Source organism: Cupressus sempervirens, chromosome 11 (genome assembly GCF_028749045.1).
Source record: "Cupressus sempervirens isolate cs-2001-9-10 chromosome 11, ASM2874904v1, whole genome shotgun sequence".
NCBI classification, from domain to species: domain Eukaryota; kingdom Viridiplantae; phylum Streptophyta; class Pinopsida; order Cupressales; family Cupressaceae; genus Cupressus; species Cupressus sempervirens.
Window position 1 is genome coordinate 85,203,478 of NC_143128.1, and position 19,639 is coordinate 85,223,116.

Sequence of the window (19,639 nt, forward strand, 5' to 3'; positions counted from 1 at the left end):
AAGACTATCATCTCATTACGTAGAAACAAGGGATGAAGAAGGAAATATAAACTAATCGTATAGGCACAGATTCTCAATGTCGCATTTGCACATCAGCTATTTAGATTTGAAAATCAAATATATGATTAAGATTGATTTTAGTTTATTAGAGAGAGGGAGAAGATTTTTACTATAATCAGCAACCAGTAAGCAATATTAGAGAAGGTGCCAAGTAGATTGGAGAGGAATGAGTAAGTCAAATAATAGAAATTGCTGTATCATTGATGAGATAATAATTATAACTATTTGATTGATTCTATGTCAAGGAGTGCATTTAGCTTTACAATAGAGATGCTATTAGATGATCTTTGGGAGAAGGAAAAGTAATAAATTCACAAGGAGATGAAACTATAGACATATCAGAGAATTATACTGAACAGTTTCATTATTGTGATCTTCCGCATAAGGAGTGGACTTTACTCCACATATATATTATTGAACAGCATCACTGTGATTGAGGAAGATAGGGCGAGTATTACGTGCAAGGCAAAGGATCAGCATTAGAGTAGTCATAAAAAGAAAAGAAAGGGTAGATGCATGAGAAGTATAACAGTTCCATACTGAGGGATACATACAACACATGTAATAAAAGATATTTATTTGAAGAACATATATGAGATGTGTGATCACAGATTTTAACTGAAGAAAACAAGGGATTTGTGATTTTTCTGTAAAAGAAGATTATACATGAGGATATACAGACTTACGAGAAGAGGGAATTCAAGTAATTGTCGCAACATTCTAAAGCAATCAATGAGGGGACATTACATTCTTGTAGGAGCTTCTTATTAGCGTTGGTGATATAACAAGTTATAATATAGGCGCAATTATGTAGATGTAGACACCATCTTGTAGTCAACATGCATCTCATCTTCATCCCAAGAGGTGAGAGTTTGACTAGGTGTCACTTGTTTTGGTGCTGGTCCTTCGAAAGACATCCGTTGTACTTGTGTAGAGACATTTTGCCATGAATACCATACTGTAATGTCCCCCTTTGGGTTAATATGTTTTCTGATTGGATTAGCTCATTATTTGTAGGCTATGACTGATGGTTAGAGGGTCCTAGTTGGTGGTGAAGAAGGCTTATTCCCATTTTAGAGGTTAGAAGTGTTCACGATTGTTCTTCGTTTGGTTCAGATTGTTCCTCCTACCTTTTTGTGCTAACTCAGGTTCTTCCACCTGAGATTCAACCTTTACCTTTTCTGTCTCTTCTCTTCCAAAACAAAAAGCTTGTGTCTTGTTTCTCTTGATCCTTTCAAAGTTTTCCATTAATTGTATTTTCAATGGTTTTGCCAAAGCAAAGTTTCTGCCTTATTTAATCATCAAGTAAGCAGTATGAATTGCTCCCACCGGTACACTGTTATCTTTATTAGTGTGATAAATTATATAACCAACAATAATTGAAGCCATTTCACTTCTTCATCTTCAATGCCAGTGACAGTCATTCCTTGTCCAGCCCATCTTGATCCAGTCAATCTTGCCACTGCCTCTTTATGTGCATTTTTGAAAATTAGCACTTCACCAGTTGTATTAAGACTGATTTCCTTATGAATAATCCATTATTTTGATTTCATGAGATTGTTCTAGCCACATGTGGTGAACATGACATCTAATTAGATCAATTCAAAATTGGTCTTCCTCAAACTCATAGGGTAAATCAACTAGGTGATGAAACCCTTCCTCGATGATTCTTATATTTTCTTCTTTTAGTGTCACTTTATCCTCACTACAATTTCTCAAACTGTTCACGAATTGCATTTGATCCAAAACTTTCAAATTTGCAGTATATGAATGCATTTGTGTCTTCTGTGTGCTCAGCATCATAAGGCAAACAAGATAGGGCTCCTGTGGAATCGTTTCCTTATTATTTTCTAGTATGTACCTTATACTTTTGACCATGTGCTTTAGAAGATTCAACTAATCTAGATACATTCACATCCCGAATTCACCAATTTTCTTGAATTTGTAAACACAATAGCAAGTTTGCAATAAGTACTACTTTTTACTCCTTGCAGCTAGGGCATCCAGACGAAATGTTATCTGCTTGTTTGGCTCAAATCCCAATTAGTCTTCTCCTGATCAAAGCAAACACTCACACCTTTCAGTTTAATTCCTCCAGACTGCACAATATGCATTTCCTTTTCTTCAAAATGGTTTCTTATTGAGCAAGCCATTGGTAAAGGTGCAAAATTGTACTTTCGTACCAACTTTGTCATAAGCAATAAATGCCTCACTGATGTAGGTTCAATTTCCATTATGTTAGATGTAGTCACCCGATACATTGGCACAAACTACCAATTCAACTCGACTATTTTAAACAACTTTTAACTCCTTGTATCTAATTATGCAAATTAATCTTACCTTTCATTCACAAGGGGTTTGTACAGTGGATTTTTGATTTTGCTCACCCTAAGCTAAATGTTAGCTTATATAGATGAAGAAGCACACACATCACTTGGTGATGTGGTACCATCTGATGTCTTGCCTTCTTCCCAATTACCCTCCTTCCATACCTTATTCATTTCTTGGCTGACTTCATCTGCATTAACCATCTTCTTTCCTTCTTGCTTTCTTGACCGGTTCACTGATTGGTTCCTTGTCCTGCGACTTCTTGCCAAGTCCTCATTTATGGCACTGGTAGCATGCTGTATCATTAGTTCTCCAAGATCCTCTCATGTTCCTTGTAATCCTCAATCTGCACTTATTAGCCAAGTAACCTTGTTTCCCACAAGCAAAGCATAGCCAAGTAACCTTGTTTCCCACAAACAAAGCATATTATTTCTGACCTTACCGTGTGATAAGGATTTAACTGATTCATAGGTAACCTCAGATTAGTAACTTGATCCCCATGCTTCAACATTATGACCATACTTGGTGCAAGAAAAACAATATCCCTTAAAATTTTTAAACCTACATTCCTTTGCAACATGTCCAAACTTGTTGCAGTTGAAACAATGGTTATTGAAAGTATTTGTTGTACTGACCAACCTGCTTCTGCATATATTTGCAATGTACCCGATTTGTGACAAATAAAGAAAACAGGTTTGCATGCCTTATTACCAGATTTTCTTTGTGTTCTTATCGGTGAGGATTCCTCCTTTCTAGTCCTTTTGGATGATTCACCATTTTGAGGTTTTCAACAAACCCAAGTGCTTTTGTCTCCTTGATCGACCTATGGCTTTGAGTTGTTCATCAAGCTTGGCAGAACTTTCATTATACTTCTTCAGTAAGAAAGTTGCTTCACTAGCAGTTTTCAGATCATTCTTCAATTGTTCATTTTCTCTCCATAACCTTTCAACCTCTTCAATCTTTTTATGTATGTTCTTTTTGCACGTAAGTATTTCTTCCTCTTTTCCTTTCAGCAGCATGTCCTTGTCCTTTTGAGAATCTTATGTAGATCTCCTAGCTTCAAAGTCATCATCTAATCTCATAACTAGGGCACCCAACTTTTTCTTTAGGTTCTCCTTGTCCTTGATCAGTTTCTCATTCTCTTTCATAAGATCTGTGGTTGCCGCCTCAGATTCTTCTGATCCACTCTGTTCTGATAGTTGTTGAATGTAGTCTTGTCATTTAGTTGTTTATACAACTCTTGTCTTTTGATAATAGACATCTTCAACTGAATCTTGAGTTCATTAATCACCCCTTCTGCTTCTAGTACTAAGAAATTTGAAAATAACCACATGCGAAACTGAAAGTAATAGAGAACACTACAACATCCATCATCCACACAATTTGACACAAGACACCAAGATTTTTTCATTATGCAAACATTGGTTAGAGGGAAAAACCACAGTGGAGATGGAACCCACAATAATTCACTGAGCTGTATGAAATTTGGCTTGTTAGGACTGATTACAATCACCTTGTTAAAGGCGTTTCTTGTGAGGAATATCTTAGCCATGTTAGGAGCTAGAAAGTTGTGTTAAAGACTACTATGTCAAGAGATTTATAACACAAGTAATTGTCCTTCAAATCCTGTTAAAGATCCTCTTCATACTGTTAAGTATCACCCTGTTGCAATTGTTAGGATACAATAAGTAGAGTGATTGACAAATAGCACCCATACTTTGCTTGAATAGATCCAATTAGGTTCACACTCCCTCTTCACATGCAAATTGACTCTTATCCTGAATCACACTTGTTGTTTCTCAATCTGTCACTACTGCGCACACAATTTCTCAATTTCTCTCCCTCTACAATCTTTTCTCTTTCATTCACTTACTGTTGTTAATATATTCCCTTAATTAGGGTTTTCCACCACCTTAACAATTCGTAATAAATTCAAATTTCCCTCCTTCAAGTCCTCCAAACAAGTTGGAAAGGATCTCCAGCTTGCACCGACAATACATTCCTATTGCGCACTAATTTGACAAGAAAGTCAAAACGTACTACATTTTCCTAGGTTCAAGCACCTCTTCTTGATTCTTAGATCAGCTTGACCGAAATTAGTGATACCTAACTTTCCACGTCAGCATTGACACATCATCATCATGTATCCTTTCAACAAACAAACTTCTTATCACTGATCAACAATCTAACCGATTGTTCTTCACTGCTTCCTTTGTCAATCATCAGAATCCAATAACTTACTTTATCGGTTTCTCAGAAGTGTGTGGCTCCAACAAACAGTCAAACACTTTTCAGGATTCTACATCTTCAATAACACAACCTGATAGTTTCAAAGTAGAGTAGACTGATCCAATTTTCTTCTTTTTTTGTGCTCTTGTTCCTGCACTATGAACCATCTACCTGTATTCACCAAATTCTCCTTAGCTTGCACCTATGTTACATGTAGGATGTGCGATTGTAGAGTTGGAATACCAGACATGTCTAGGTATCATTGGTATGACCACGCACCACAATTCACATCAGAGCATGTATTGATCCTGTTCTATCATGACTTGGTAACTTAAGGACTTAGTCAATTACGTGTACAAGTTAGCTTGATCAACACATTTCCACTTGGCCTTGTTATAATATCACACATGTTGTGTATCCTTGTTGCAGAATCTGTTTGCCAACAATGACAACACCGTCCCATGCCAATGTCCCATTATCTTCATCAAATGTCATTAGATTGCACTTTTGTTGTGTATTTAATAACATAATGAAGGTTTTTAACATATACAGGTCTGGAGGTACACTAAATTATATTAGTGTCTAGGCTAGAAAATGTTCTCTTGTTTTCCTTTTTGTAAAAGAATTGTACTGACATTACTTGTTTCAAGCTTTTGTTTGTTTGATCTGAAAACTTGAACTCCTCGTTGTCATAGTACAAAACAGTGATCAATAAATAACCTACTGAATTTCCTTTTTGCTCAGTTGGAAAGGAGATGAGTTGATGGTGCTACAAGTCATTCGATGAAAGGAATCAGGTGGTTTCTGGAAATCCTCACAAATTTGAGTGATATGGTATTTGCTGGGATTGTATGATGTCAACACCAAACTTAAGGAGATCAAAACGCGACCATGCTGCTAGCAGACATTCTTCTGGTCCTTCAAATGTTGGGGAGGGGAAGGGTAGGGTTAATCGAGATGCAAAAGATCTTCTTACCAAGGTTGAAGGTAACTTGAAGAATACTGTTGCACCAAAACGATTAGATGCACGTGGGTATAGGCAAGCTGTTAAAGAAAGGTTTAACTTGAAAGGCCTTATAAAGGAAAATGGAGGTAATGATTTTATTTTTTAACAGCATGTTGACATTATTTTTTATAATTCTTTTGAAACATAATTATAAAACATTTCTTTTGTTTACACTTTTGTTAAAAGCTTTGTAATCATGTTCTATTTTGTGCTTGACGTGCTCTGACATTTTACAAGATGGAGTTGTGCAGGGACAGATAAAACAAAGAACCAGGCAAGTAATTCTTCAACTGCCGTTGTAAGTAAAAATGAAAACAAGGGCAGCTTCCAAACAGGCGAACAGGTTGTGTTGCAGGTGGAATCTCTGGATGGAAGGTCCAAAGATGAAGAACAAGAAGAAAAAAGTGAGCTAGGGGATTCAAGACAATCGAATACTTTTAGTAGGTTTGACAAAAGCATTGAGAAACAGGAAAATTCTTGTTCTAGCAGAAAGCGAAAACAAGCTGACATTGAGCTACAGCAGGATGTTCCAGTTTCTGGCACAAGATCTGGGAAGATATACAAGTGTGATGTTGCAGAGCCTTCAGATGGAAAGAGTCTAGAGGTTCTTGATGGAGGAGAGAAAGAAAGCAGTCTGTTGGATGACTCGGGAATGGATCTTATTGTTTCTATGCCTATCGGGGATAAAATGGAAATACATGAGCAAGAACTGACAGAAAATCAATACTCTGGTGAATGTGTGAAATGCATAGACTGCCAGAAAAGGCAGAGGTAAGGCATTTGTATCTATTGAATGGTTTCAGAATTTCAGCAAGAGTATGACAAAAACTGCTATATTAGGATGTTTCAAGTGTGCAATTTAATGAGTTCGTTGTTTCATTTTCATAAAAAGAGCCGAGAGTACACCAATTTACAGTTATTTTGACTTTGTTGAAATGGTAATTTGATGTATTTATCAACAGAGATTGAGAGCTTCACATAAAGGAACGAAAAATGCAATGTTTTTGAAGGAAACAATCATTAACTTTATTTCATTTTCATAAAAAGAGCCGAGAGTACAACAATCTACAGTTATTTTGACTTTGTTGAAATGGTAATTTGATGTATTTATCAACAGAGATTGAGAGCTTCACATAAAGGAATGACAAATGCAATGTTTTTGAAGGAAACAATCATTAACTGAGAACTGAAATAGAAATAATCTAAACTTGAGATGCATCAAGTGACCATCAAATAATAAATATGACAATATTATTCTAATACCCTTCCTCAATGGCCATTTTATTAACTTTCCCAAGTTGCACTTTGATTGTTATAAATTTTCGAGGGCTCTAGACTTGCTGAGGATATCTGTTGTCTTATTCACAGTCGAAACATACTGCAATATCATAGTTCCATCTTCAACAAGTTGTTTGATGAAATGATAATGAAGCTCTACACATTTGGTTTGCTTGTGGAAGATTGGATTCTTAGAAAGACAAGGGTGAAGGCTGTATAGTTGAGACATTTGCATGTTAAAAAACATCCTTTGTAGCCATACTGCCTCACATTTTGCTTTAACAGTTCCCCAATATTTTGCTTCGGTTGAAGGAAGAGCTACTGTCTATTGCTTCTTACTGGTCCACGCCACCCTTCCCGTAAAAAGATTGAAGACATACCTAGAATTAGTCTTTCTATCATCAACAGAACCAATCCAATCTGAGCTTGTCAAACCAATCAGCAGAGGATGCGCTTCTTCTGTATAGAATGCTAAAGTGTGGTGTCCTTTTGAGTTATCTCAATACATGCTTCGTTGTAACCCCATGTTCATCCTTAGGGGCTGTCCTGAAATGAGATATATATAGCTTACAGAATAACTAAGATCAGATCTAGTGGCTGTAAGATATACAAGGATGCCAACTTATGTTAGTTTTATGGCAGAAATCACATACACAGCACAATACGAAAACTAGGGAACACAAAACTCAGAAATTACCCTGGGGAAGCCCTCAAACTTAAGGGCAAAAAACCCAGCCACAACAAGGAACATAAAAAACGGTATTCTCAGAAGATTCAAATCAAAATGTCATCTAATATAGTGAATATACCTTGCACCTGAAGAGGCGGACTCTTCATAGCCTTTCCAATGAAGAGTCTGCTGTAACACATGAAGAGTCTACAGAGACAACTGAAGAGACTGCTGTTACTAAGATGAAGACTCCTCATTGTCTTCAAGTGCCTCTTGAGACAAGGAAACTGTGGATGTTGAAAGGAAAAATGTTTGGTTGTTTTAGTTGAAAAGATACCAACAAAATATGAATAAAAAACAGATAACAGAGACTGCTACATTACTCATTTACTAAATCGTATTTTGTGGAGAAAGATATCTCTTGCAGCATCATCCTCAACATCCTCTTAGCTAGGGAGGTTTCTATCCAGATATCCATGTCATGGGGTCTATCAGCATGACATCGACAATGCCTACACCCATTTGTGGAAAAGATTTTTTGTTTTGTTTTTAATTATGAAGTCTCAATGTGATAACATCATGTAGTCACTCAATGTGATACCCACAATGGCTACATCCATTTGTGGAAAAGAGTTTTATTGCAGAATCTCTCAACGTGATAACGTCATGGAGTCACTCAACATGACGCCTACCATGGCTACGCCCATGGGTGGAAGGAAGCATACACGCAAGTGCCCATCACAGAATTATTCAATATGATGTTGTCATGGCTACTTCCATGTGTTGAAAGAAGCATGTACACAAGTGCCCATCACGGAATCACTCAACGCGATGTTGTCATGGAGTCTCTCAACATGTCGTCCACCATTGCTACTCCCATGTGTGGAAAGAGTAACATCACCCAAGGGCTTTCACCTTATGTTTTTCCATCTTAGAGAAATATGCATTAAAGAGCAACATCTCTGAAGGGATTTCCCTCATATTTTTGTGTCTCAGAGAAATATGTATTTTAGTACATGCTAAGGTTCAGTGATGCTGAGACTTCCTCTCAGCAAGGGCAACAATCTCGTACTGGAATGTCAGGAAGCTTTACACACGGCTTTGATTATCACAATAAATTACTGTTGGCTCCAATGTTTGACCAAACAAGGAGCTTTTGAAGCCACACTGCTTCTTGAGCTTGCTGATCCTTTACAATACAAAGGCTTTGACATTCTCCATTTGCTGCTCAAGGACCCTCTGAACTTTCTCGAGCCTAAAGGAATTCTCCCATTTCAGCTCATCAAGCTCCACCTTTATGTAATTAATAGTATTCTGTAGTGTTCATATTCTCCACTGCATTAACACTTGGATAGGTCGCCTTGATGCCCTTTGGTTTGAATCTCTTCCTTTGAGCCCATGTGGATCATAAGGTAATGAATAGATTCAAATGTCAGTGAATCTTTAATCCGATATGAAGAAAGCGTCACTGAAGAGTATTTGCACAACTGAACTAGGCAATATATTAGACATGCTTTCCCCCCATGCAAAGAAATAACCTCCAGATTGTAGTCACATCCAGATTCAAAACCACTGTTTGTAAATTCTTGCCCAGAACTCACACTAGATGAATATTTGGTGCCTTGGTTGATGAGACTCGACTTTAATCTCCAACAACTGATACAATAGTAAACACAACACAAATGCCCAAAGTGGGGACTCTCTTGGTTCTGCCAAAGTTTCCTTAATAATGTTTCATGGTTTCATGTTTCATTCCAATCGCTTCTCGGAGTGCATGTATCTCTGCAAGGGAAAAAACACTATCACCATGCTCATCTGTCAAAGGAGTACTCCAACCATAGGTGGCCAACATTTGATGAGCAACATCAAAATGCTTAACGGTTGTGGCAACCATCCTGTCATTAACCTTCAATTGGCTTGGTAAATGATGATCCCCTTGTGACGAAACATTTCTACACAAGTCTTCCAATTTGTCATCCGCACCGTGATATGAGGTTGAATCAATGTCACTCACCATATGATAAGCAGCATCGTGTATGCTATCATCTAGGCACACCTCAATATCTAGGGTTTTGTTGGTATGCACGTCATAGGATGGCTCAACTGGTGGGGTAGAAGCTGCTGATATAACAGTATCTTCACGCACTTCCACTTCCAAGGTGATTGCGTGTCCATCCACATCATGATCTTTGGACTCATTGTCATGAAATGAATTTTCTGATTCGTTTTCTAAGGTCTGATCTTTGCTCTCCATAGGGTCAGCTGTATGATGGTCACTAACTGCTGGGAATTCATCATAGAGGCTTCTAGATACTATAGAGATCTCTTGTTCCTCTTTCTCTTCGTTCTGTGATGTAGTCCTCTTAAAAATGGAAACCATACATCGTGTCACTTTGTCTAGTTTTGCAGGGTCTGAAATCAAATCATTCATCCTTTTCTGATTTTCATCCAACCTTTTCAAACTTTGTTTAAGCTTCTCCATATTCTTGTCCCACTGCTTTTGGGTACTTGAAGTAAACATGATTAACTAACTGATTCAATGCCTGTAATAAACTTCCCAGTTCTGTCTAACCTGAACAAGAAGCTTAAATGTTTGCTGTAGGAATTTGGTCAAACACTTGGTGTACGTCCCTGCTGTGTATACTGTATTTTCCGGAATGTGTGATGTTTTTGATTGATATTGCAATATACTCTGCTGGAACGAAAACAATAATAGAACACCAAAACGTTCAAGAACAGTCATGAACAATTGCCCAAGGTCTGGAAATAAATAATCTCTGCAAGTTCTGCCCAATGTGTGCTATCCAACCATGGCAGGCGAATTCTGAGCAGTCTGTGGCACTTTTTCTTTAGTGTTTTGAATGGACACTGTGCTATCTTCCCAAAATCAGAACACACTGTGGCACTTTAATAAACTCACTAAATTTCCAATCTGCCGAATCTAGCTCCACTCTAAGTGAGACTAATAATCTGAGCTTAAATTCTGTAAACAGAATGCTGAATATATAGCATGAGAGGAATTTTGTCAAACAATCCACAGACAACCTGGCTATGATCTTTTATTACTGCTAATAAATTTATTAAACTGGACCCGGAATTCAGTTTGAAACTAGAGCATTTAGCAAACACTTGACTGATTTTAATGGCAGAGTTCTGAATATTTTAGCTGAGTAATTTTGTCAAACAGTTGGCCAGGAGTCCAACTTGGTACAGATGCTGGAAACTACTGTGGAAATTACTAGCAGAGATTGATGTACTTCTAAGTGTTAATCAACCAGAACATTGAATCTTAAACAAGACTCTAAATTGGTCTTCACTACATTAAGTTTTGCAACAAGTATAACTAAAAGACCAAGTGTTACTGAACATCACTTCTCAAGAGCAGCGCCAATAAACACACAATGATAAAATAAATTAACTATGAGCACATACAGTAAAACTGGTGAAGCATCCCAACTACTGATTGGTTGTTATCTTGCGTTCTCCATCGCTTATAACCATTGCCAAGGACTGGTTCCTCCTGATTAGTAACACCCGACTGTTCACTAGCCGCTGCCTAATATGTATGGGGGTGATAAGTAGGAGATAATTTCCACAGCAAGTCAAATTGTGATATTGCTATCAGGATTTAACTGTGTGATTTTTGAGTCAAACTCATTGACCCATGTTTCATGAGTAGTGATTCAACATGAATCCATCTCTCATGAGAATAAATGGAACACTTAGCACTTATTGGATCTAGGTGATGCTCACAGGGGTGAAGCACCGGGACTTCCTGGGAGGTCACCCATCCCAGTACTACTCCAGCCTGAGCGTGCTTAACTATAGAGTTCCCTCCATGGTTAAACCCAAAGCTTGCAACCCCATTTGCCTTTAACTAGGGCAAATGGGGGTGTTCATATTCCGCCAGGACCTTCAACCTGTGTTGTAATATATATCCTTACTGCTGCGGGTGGAAGTAACTTCACTCCCGATGCTGGCCACGCACCAAACACAGACCCGTTAATTTCTAGCGAAGTCAGCTCTTATCCGTGGCTGGAAACACTGTCCAATATGCCTGATCTGTGAAGATAATTACCCCAGCAACTTACAGTGCCGACCAAGTATGCAATGCATGCAATGGACGTCGACTTAGGATGCTCTGCCGGTAGCTGCGATCAGTGCTTCTCTGTCAATATTTTCAAGCTTCATTCGGGGCTGCTCTTGGACGCTAGGTTAGTGCATCAGTTCTCCAATTTTTTTCAACGGTATCCTCTATATTTCCGTGCTGAGCTTTCTGTGTGAGCATATACTGGCACCCGCGACCGTAGTCAGTTCCTCCAGAAAGGGCCTGTGTGTTACCCGACTTGGCAATATGGTATGAAGCCACGCCTTATATCCCGGTTGTCAGAGTGTATAAAATGCCGCAGCCGCCTGGGGTATCTCACCCACGACCTACTATGGATGGCAGAACATCTATGCACACTTCTCTTCAAACGCAAACTCCCACACTGCTGGACGTGAGTGGTAGAGTCCTCACGTTGAGACTGAACCCGTGAGAAATGCAACGGCTTCAAATTCAGCGCTCAGTGGTATTAACCCATGCCCTTCTGAATCACGTGGAAAGTGAAATCGTCTAGGGAGCTCACGACGTCAGTAATATTGCAAAGGGGCCCTTCTATTGCTACCTCTTCAAACCGACCAAGCATTACCTAGCTGTCAAAATGTTTAACCAGACACCTGCCATTTCTCAACAGCATTTAACCATTTTCAATTTCATAGACCAGACTGTATTTACTTCATGTCTTTGCCCAAACCAACAAATACTGAAATATAAGGGAGGATTGGTGTGACGTCCAACCTCCTTAGTGTTTCCAAACTTGAGGGGTTTCGTCCTCGCGGTCTCAGACCAGTCACATCAAAGCGACCAGAAACTTGAGAAAATCCTTTCTTTCATAAATTCTTGTGTTTTCCTTCCTGTACTTTATTTGCTGATATAATTTCACAGGCTGGCAGGGAAACCAGCTTTGATACCACTATAATATCCCTTTCCGGATATTTTACCAAAAACCTGTGATATAAAGTTGCATGATTTAAATTTGAACAGTAAACCAATATTCAATATAAATTCTAGAATTTAAATTGATTTCTAATCAGCAGATTTACATACAATAAAACTCAAAAAAACTTGTTTATTCCTCCAATATTCAGAAAGTACATATATAAACCCGGAGTTAACTCATATAACCATCAAATGCGTTATTGTATTATACAACAACAATACAATAACATGCAAATATCCAAATGATCTAATCTTACAAACAGTAAAAATAGTCAGATTGGCGAATGTAGATAAAACTTGTAAGAAGGCTAGATTTGTGTCCAACCTCCAAAGCTTCTTCAAGGGTTTGCATCCTCGAAGAATAACCAACAACTGTTTCTAGCTCTCAGATTAATATTTGTTTTAAATATTATAATCTTCATAACATGCCATGTGGAGTCTGTTGTACTTTTATCACTTTTCTCAATGCGATGCACGCTCTTTTAAGCAATGTGGGATAAAACACTTTTTTTGTCCTTTAGTCACTTAAGTGAACATAGTACCTTTTTAAATAAAGTGACAAGTTAAATGAGCTTTAATAGTCACTTAGTAAACCATATAATCATCAGACATTAAAATAGCTGACAAAATGAACTCAAATAATCACGTTCAATAGCTTGTTGGACAGCTCTCGGCGAGACGCTTCCAAACCAACACTGAGGTACCAAAAATACTGTGCTTTATTTACTTACTAAAAATAGTAAGCATCCGGACAACCTGCCAAAATTGCTTTGATGGGTCTGAAACTGGAAATGTCTAGGCCAAACTTCGAACTGAACCCCATAAAGAACCTTTTTGCCCTTGAAACCTAGGCGAAGTGAGCTGGCAACATAGAATTATAATGTCCCAAAAAAAGGGGATATTACACCGTAGTTAAGCGTGCTCAAGCTAGAATAGTACTCAGATGGGTGACATCTCGGGAAGTCTCGGTGCTTCACCTCTGTGAGCATCACCTAAATCTAATGAGTGCTAAGTGTTCCATTTATTCTCATGAGAGATGGATTCGTGTAGAATCACTACTCATGCAATATTTGTCACTGAGTTTGACTAGAAACTACATAGTTAAATCCTGATGTTGTGGAAATTATCTCGTACTTATCAATTGATGAGCTTAAGGGGCTTTTTAATGAATGGTTCATAAGGTACAACACTTGGTGAAGATTTTGCAAATGGGGTTGCAAGTAGAGTGGGTTTAACGATGGAGGAAACTCCGTAGTTAAGCATGCTCAAGCTGGAGTAGTACTCGGATGGGTGACCTTCTAGGAAGTCTTGGTGCTTCACCTCTATGAGCATCACCTAGATCCAATAAGTGTTCCATTTATTCTCATGAGAAATGGATTCATGTAGAATCACTACTCATGAAATTTGGGTCATTGAGTTTGACTTAAAAATAGTTAAATCCTGATAGCAATATCACAATTTGACTTCTTGTGGAAATTATCTCCTACTTATCAATTGAGGAGCTTAAGGGGCTTTCTAATGAATGGTTCATAAGGCACAACACTTGGTGAAGGTTTTGCAAATGGGGTTGCGAGTAGAGTGGGTTTAACGATGGAGGAAACTCCGTAGTTAAATGCGCTCAAGCTGGAGTAGTATTGGGATGGGTGGCCTCCTAGGAAGTCCCGGTGCTTCACCTCTGTGAGCATCAACTAGATCTAATGAGTTCTAAGTGTTACATTTATTCTCATGAGAAATGGATACGTGTAGAATTACTACTCATGAAATATGGGTCATTGAGTTTGACTCAAAAACTACACAGTTAGATCTTGATAGCAATATCACAATATTGAATCTCTTGAACATCTCTTTGAGGGTCCCCTTTAATGCACCCTTGGAATATGTGCTAGTGAATTGTACCCCTTCATCTTTGAGGTAGGACAAAACCTTTTCCAGGCAGCCCTCTGATAATTTGTTGCATACTGCTTGAACTGACCATTGTGTTTCCTCATCCTGACACAATCATCACCCAAGTGTATTATGAGCTTAGAGTTCCTAACTTTCTCTAGGGATTGGTCTTTTGGAAGTGCCCCTATGAATTGCATTAGCAAACTCCTTAAATGTACATCTCGCTACCCAATTTGACTAGAATTCCCAAGGCTTCCTCCCTAATGGACTCCTCACAAAATATATATTAATTTCAAGCACCATATTGGAGAGGATGTCATATGTGTTTAGAATTTGAAAGAGTTTATCAAGTGATCATCAGCGTAGAGCCACAACCTCATTGAAACTCTCGTTGCCACATCATGGGAGCCTTGCATGTCTCATTTGAAAAAAAATGAACTCTTTGGTAAAAGTATGACCAATTCCATGTTTTTATAGAAGAAATGACATCTACAACTCAAAACAAAAACTAGAGAACACAAGTCATAAATTACCCTGGGAAAACCTTCTAGCTTGAGGGGGGAAATAGGAGAGTTAATTCTCTCTATTTTTGTTTCTCTCTTTTGTAGATTTACTTCTATTTCTAATGGTCACTTCTCTTCTATGTTTCGATATTTTCTCTCTACTCAATATGGAAACTCTCTCTTCAAAATGTTTCTATTTCTCTCTCTTTGTTCATTATAAAAACATTCTTGTATATACTTGTATGTCTAGATCATTTATGATTTTTGTTTAATAACACATTCACTATTTTACCATAATATGGTATCAGAGCTTTTTTTTTTGAAAAATAATAATTTCATAATTAAATTTTTTTGAGTTATTTTTTGAAATAGGTTTTGAAAATCTTTAATTTCTTTGTGAAATTTTAGACTTGAGATTTTCACCATCCTTTGCCTGGGTGTGTTTAGAAATTTGTTTGTGGGGATATTTTTCTAAAATCCGTCTAGGGTTTCTGTAAATTATTTTTCTTTGGGTTTTCCTTCTACAACTCGTGCGCCATCCGCCTTTCCTCTGTCTGCATGACCAACTTCCTCTGAAAACGACTGGTTTTTTGGCGTTTTGGGCCTGCATTTGATGTTTTCTTGTGAGCCTATTCTTCTACAATTTCATGGCCTTCATTTTCAGCATCTGCGACTTGTTTTTTTCAGCACATCTTCTGCAAAGGGCAGCGTCTAGAGTGCTTTAAACCCTCAGTCTATGATTTTTGTCCATTACTGTTTTTTTTCCATCATTTTTACAGTCAAAATTGCACTTTCTTATTTTTTCTAAAAATGGCTTAGGTTTTCCCATGAAATTCTTAGATTATTTGTTGTTTTGAAAAACTTTATGTAGATTCTTGGTGGGTTCTTGCAGATCTCAACTGGGTTGGTCTTTGTTTTTTCTGGGTGCATCGTTTTCCTTGCCTCAATTTTTAAGCCAACAAATTAACATTCTAGTTTCAGATTCTTGTGAGGTTTTTGTGTTATCTACTGGGTGTCCCTTCATTTTTTCTGTGTCTTCCATCAATTTAGATAGAAGCCAATTTGATAATACTCATGTTGCCATTTTCAGTGACGGCCAAGTCTTGATAGGGAAGTGATTTCTTTATAAAAGTGATACATTGTAGTTGCATTTTCAGAAAATCCTCAAGCAAATACAAAGAAATCTTATTAAGTGATGAACAATATGGGTTGTGATGGTACTCTAAGAATAATAATAAGATCAAGAGGATTATTGACGAAATTGATTAAGATTACTGTAGCCATTCAACAAGAATTAGTGAAGCTATGTTTATCAATCAAATGTCAACAACAATTAGAACAAAATATTAATATAATATGATAAAGAAAAATTCGAGAGAGACCAATTTTATCAATCCAAGCCAATTTAGTTAAGAAGTGGTACAATTGAGAAGAAAGTGAGCTACTGACATGGTTATATAAAACAATCATCAAAAAGATGTGAAGGATTGTAACTTGTTTCCAATTGAAATATAAGAATTAAGTCCCAAATCCTATAGGAGCAGATTGGGGACATTACAGCAATTTATATGATGAAGTGCCATGTTACATGTTAAGCAAAATTTGAATGATGCTGTTTAGATGTTTACAAGTTAATTTCATTAAAAATCAGATATGGGTGAAACTGACATACTATTTTACATGCAAACAGCCAAGTTTGAAAGTTAGGACTCATGAGGGTTTTACTTCTTACAATCTCCATGGCTGTCTTGTCAATTGGCAATTGTGGAAGCATGTTGTCAATGACTAACAACTTGAGGAGCATAGCGGCTTCTCAATTGCACTCATCAAACTCAAGCTGATTTTTGCCTGCTGTTTTGGGGTGTGCATATTTACCAAGAGCAATGTTATCCAGACACCAATGCTCAAAAATCTTGAGGATGTGCTGTTTTCATATGTTGTGATTTTTGCCATTGAAGTGTTGAGCACTTTCCAACATTATGTTGGTCAATGACGCCATACCTCCTGTTTCGGAATGCATGAAAAGACAAGGTCAAAAAAATGCACTAACACTGCTTGTAGAAAATCCAACTTTGCTGGGTAGAAATTCACGTAGAAAACTGTGTTGCACAAATGCCTGGACACTCTTTTGCAGAAAAAATCTTCCGTTTTAATGAAAAATCAGAAAAAATGCAAAAATAGCTGTACCCTCAAGTTGTTAGGTAAACCCTAGCCACTAAAAAAAATGGCGAAAACTGCAGAGTTGGCATGTTTTTGAGGTAGAAAACCCTAGTCTATCTCAAGGTGTGAGGTTTCTTTGTGCTGAGGTGTGAGTAAAAAAAAACTTGTGGGCGTTTTTAACTGAGGAGCCGCATGTAAAGAAAACACAGTGAAAGCTCTTTGTTGAATAAAAATTCAGTTGCTCAATCTCAGAAAAAGAATTCATTTTGCAGAAGTTGGCGAAATGAAGTCAGGTGTTTGATGTCAAAAACTCCCAATTTGCAAAGAAATTTGTCACTTTTAGAGACACGACTGGCATGGCTACAATTTTGTGAAAAATCCTGCGAATCCTAAAGAAACACTGTTGAGTAGAAAGGAAGACTACCAGAGAAAGAAACCCATTTGACCTGCAAAATCCTTTGTTTTTCCACCCCAAATAATATTTGATTTTGCGCTAAAAGAACACGATTCCAGTTGAAACAGATAACCGCAATTTCTTAAATTGCAGAAAGTGAAACAATTTTAACTATTAAAAATTTGCTTAAAAAAATCTTAAAAACTTTTGCAAAGTGATTCAGGTAATCCACAAAGTTTTATTTAAAAAATCTGCTATGAACTGATTCTGCTTTGATGCATGTAAAGGTAATTCGTTGTATTAGCAATGGGGATTGAAAGCTGCATATAAAGGAATTACAAACACGATGTTTCTAAAGGAAACAATCAAAGAACTGAAATAGAAACAATCTTAACTTCACTAAAGATGCATTAGGTGACTATTGAATAATAAATATGATGATTATTATAATATTTATCATTGAGTTCGAGTTCTGCTTTGGTCTCTCTCTCCCCCTCCCCCTGCACTTACACACAGAGGTACTTATATGTTCTCTTAATTCAACTCTTTTATATTTTACAGGCCTGGTGATGTACAAGTATCATTGGATTCGTGGCGATGTGATGGTTGCAGTGCTTTACAGGCAATTTGTTCTGCATCGCAGGTTTGGTCCCAGTTTTATTTGTAATTTCTTTGTTATATATTGATGAAGGATCTTCGTTGATCTTCTTAGGCATTTTATTGAGTTTTGCGTTTTGCTAAATAGACTACATTGATGAGGTCTATACATGCTGATTGTAAATAAATATTAATTCTGTGATCGTAACATAGAGTTAAATTGTTTGCAAACAGAAAATGAGTTTTATGAATTTGCACACATCCTACTTTAAAGGGTTGTGGACAAAAGGAGATTGCCTTTGTTTGCATTGGGAATGGGGTAGACAGATGAGGTCAATGTGCTGATTCTAAATAATTTTTTGACTATAAAATAGTGTTATGCTGTTTGGAAATAGAAATGAGTTTTTTTAAATTTACACACGTCAGTTAAAGATCTATTAGGAAAAGGAAATTGTCTTTGCTTGCATCTAAAAGCATGCAAAAAGTTGTTAAACAATATTTTATTCCACTTTGTTTTTTTTTTGGATAGGTAATCAGCCGAAGCCTAGATTATTTATTATTCATTTATTATTATTGTTAAGATAATTATTAGTATGTGTTAATTTCGAGTAGATTCGAATCCAAGAGCTCCCCGATGAGAGGCTCACAATTTACCATTGCATTGTCGGCTCTTGCCTAATATTTTATAACACTATTATTCAATTAAGGAGTTAATTATTTATTTATGCACTTAACAATCTTTCTTCATAAAAGGTAAAATGCTACTATATGATCTCAATATCCACTTTGTTAGCTTTGGTTCAAGGACATTGCCGACTTCATTCACAGAAATATAGATGAAACAAAATAAATAGACACTTGGACTCCAATGTTTGGCACAAGAAATTGATTATGCAAGGAATCTAGAAAGGAGACAAAGATAAGTAGAATCAAGCTTAAGAACATACTATTAAATGAACTTAATAGATGAGGGCATTAACCAGATTTTGGCTACAATAATAAAGCCAGTTTTGTTTAATTTGTAGATAATTGTGATGTCCCCAGAGTGGGCCCCTAACGGAAGGTGACGTAGGTCTGTCCGTGCGGTTTGTCGCTACCATGTGTCCGGGGTCCTTGCCAGTGAGGCCGTCCTGGGGTTGCCCCCTTAACGCGGGGAGGTGCCGTTTACTAACAGTCCGGGCTTTTGGTGCAACGGTTACTAACTTGGTATCAGAGCCGGAGGTCTCGAGGTCGAGACCTGCGGAGCGTGGTGGGCTGTGATGTCCCCAGAGTGGGCCCCTAACGGAAGGTGATGTAGGTCTGTCTGTGCGGTTTGTCGCTACCATGTGTCCGGGGTCCTTGCCAGTGAGGCCGTCCTGGGGTTTCTGTGATGTCCCCAGAGTGGGCCCCTAACGGAAGGTGACGTAGGTCTGTCCGTGCGGTTTGTCGCTACCATGTGTCCAGGGTCCTTGCCAGTGAGGCCGTCCTGGGGTTGCCCCCTTAACGCGGG

The 19,639-nt window shown here is 37.6% G+C and overlaps 1 protein-coding gene across 4 annotated transcripts in view; it reads left to right on the forward strand.

Moving 5' to 3' along the window:
* The window catches only part of LOC149528339 (uncharacterized), a 241,127-nt gene that overhangs the window by 22,838 nt on the left and 198,650 nt on the right, over positions 1 to 19,639 (forward strand). For all 4 annotated transcript variants that reach the window (XM_089811308.1, XM_089811304.1, XM_089811306.1 and 1 more), the window contains 3 exons: positions 5,362 to 5,709; positions 5,875 to 6,394; positions 18,115 to 18,196. In XM_089811308.1, the coding sequence (XP_089667434.1) occupies positions 5,469 to 5,709; positions 5,875 to 6,394; positions 18,115 to 18,196 (843 nt within the window). In that variant the 5' untranslated portion in view covers positions 5,362 to 5,468. The remainder of the gene's footprint in view (positions 1 to 5,361; positions 5,710 to 5,874; positions 6,395 to 18,114; positions 18,197 to 19,639) is intronic.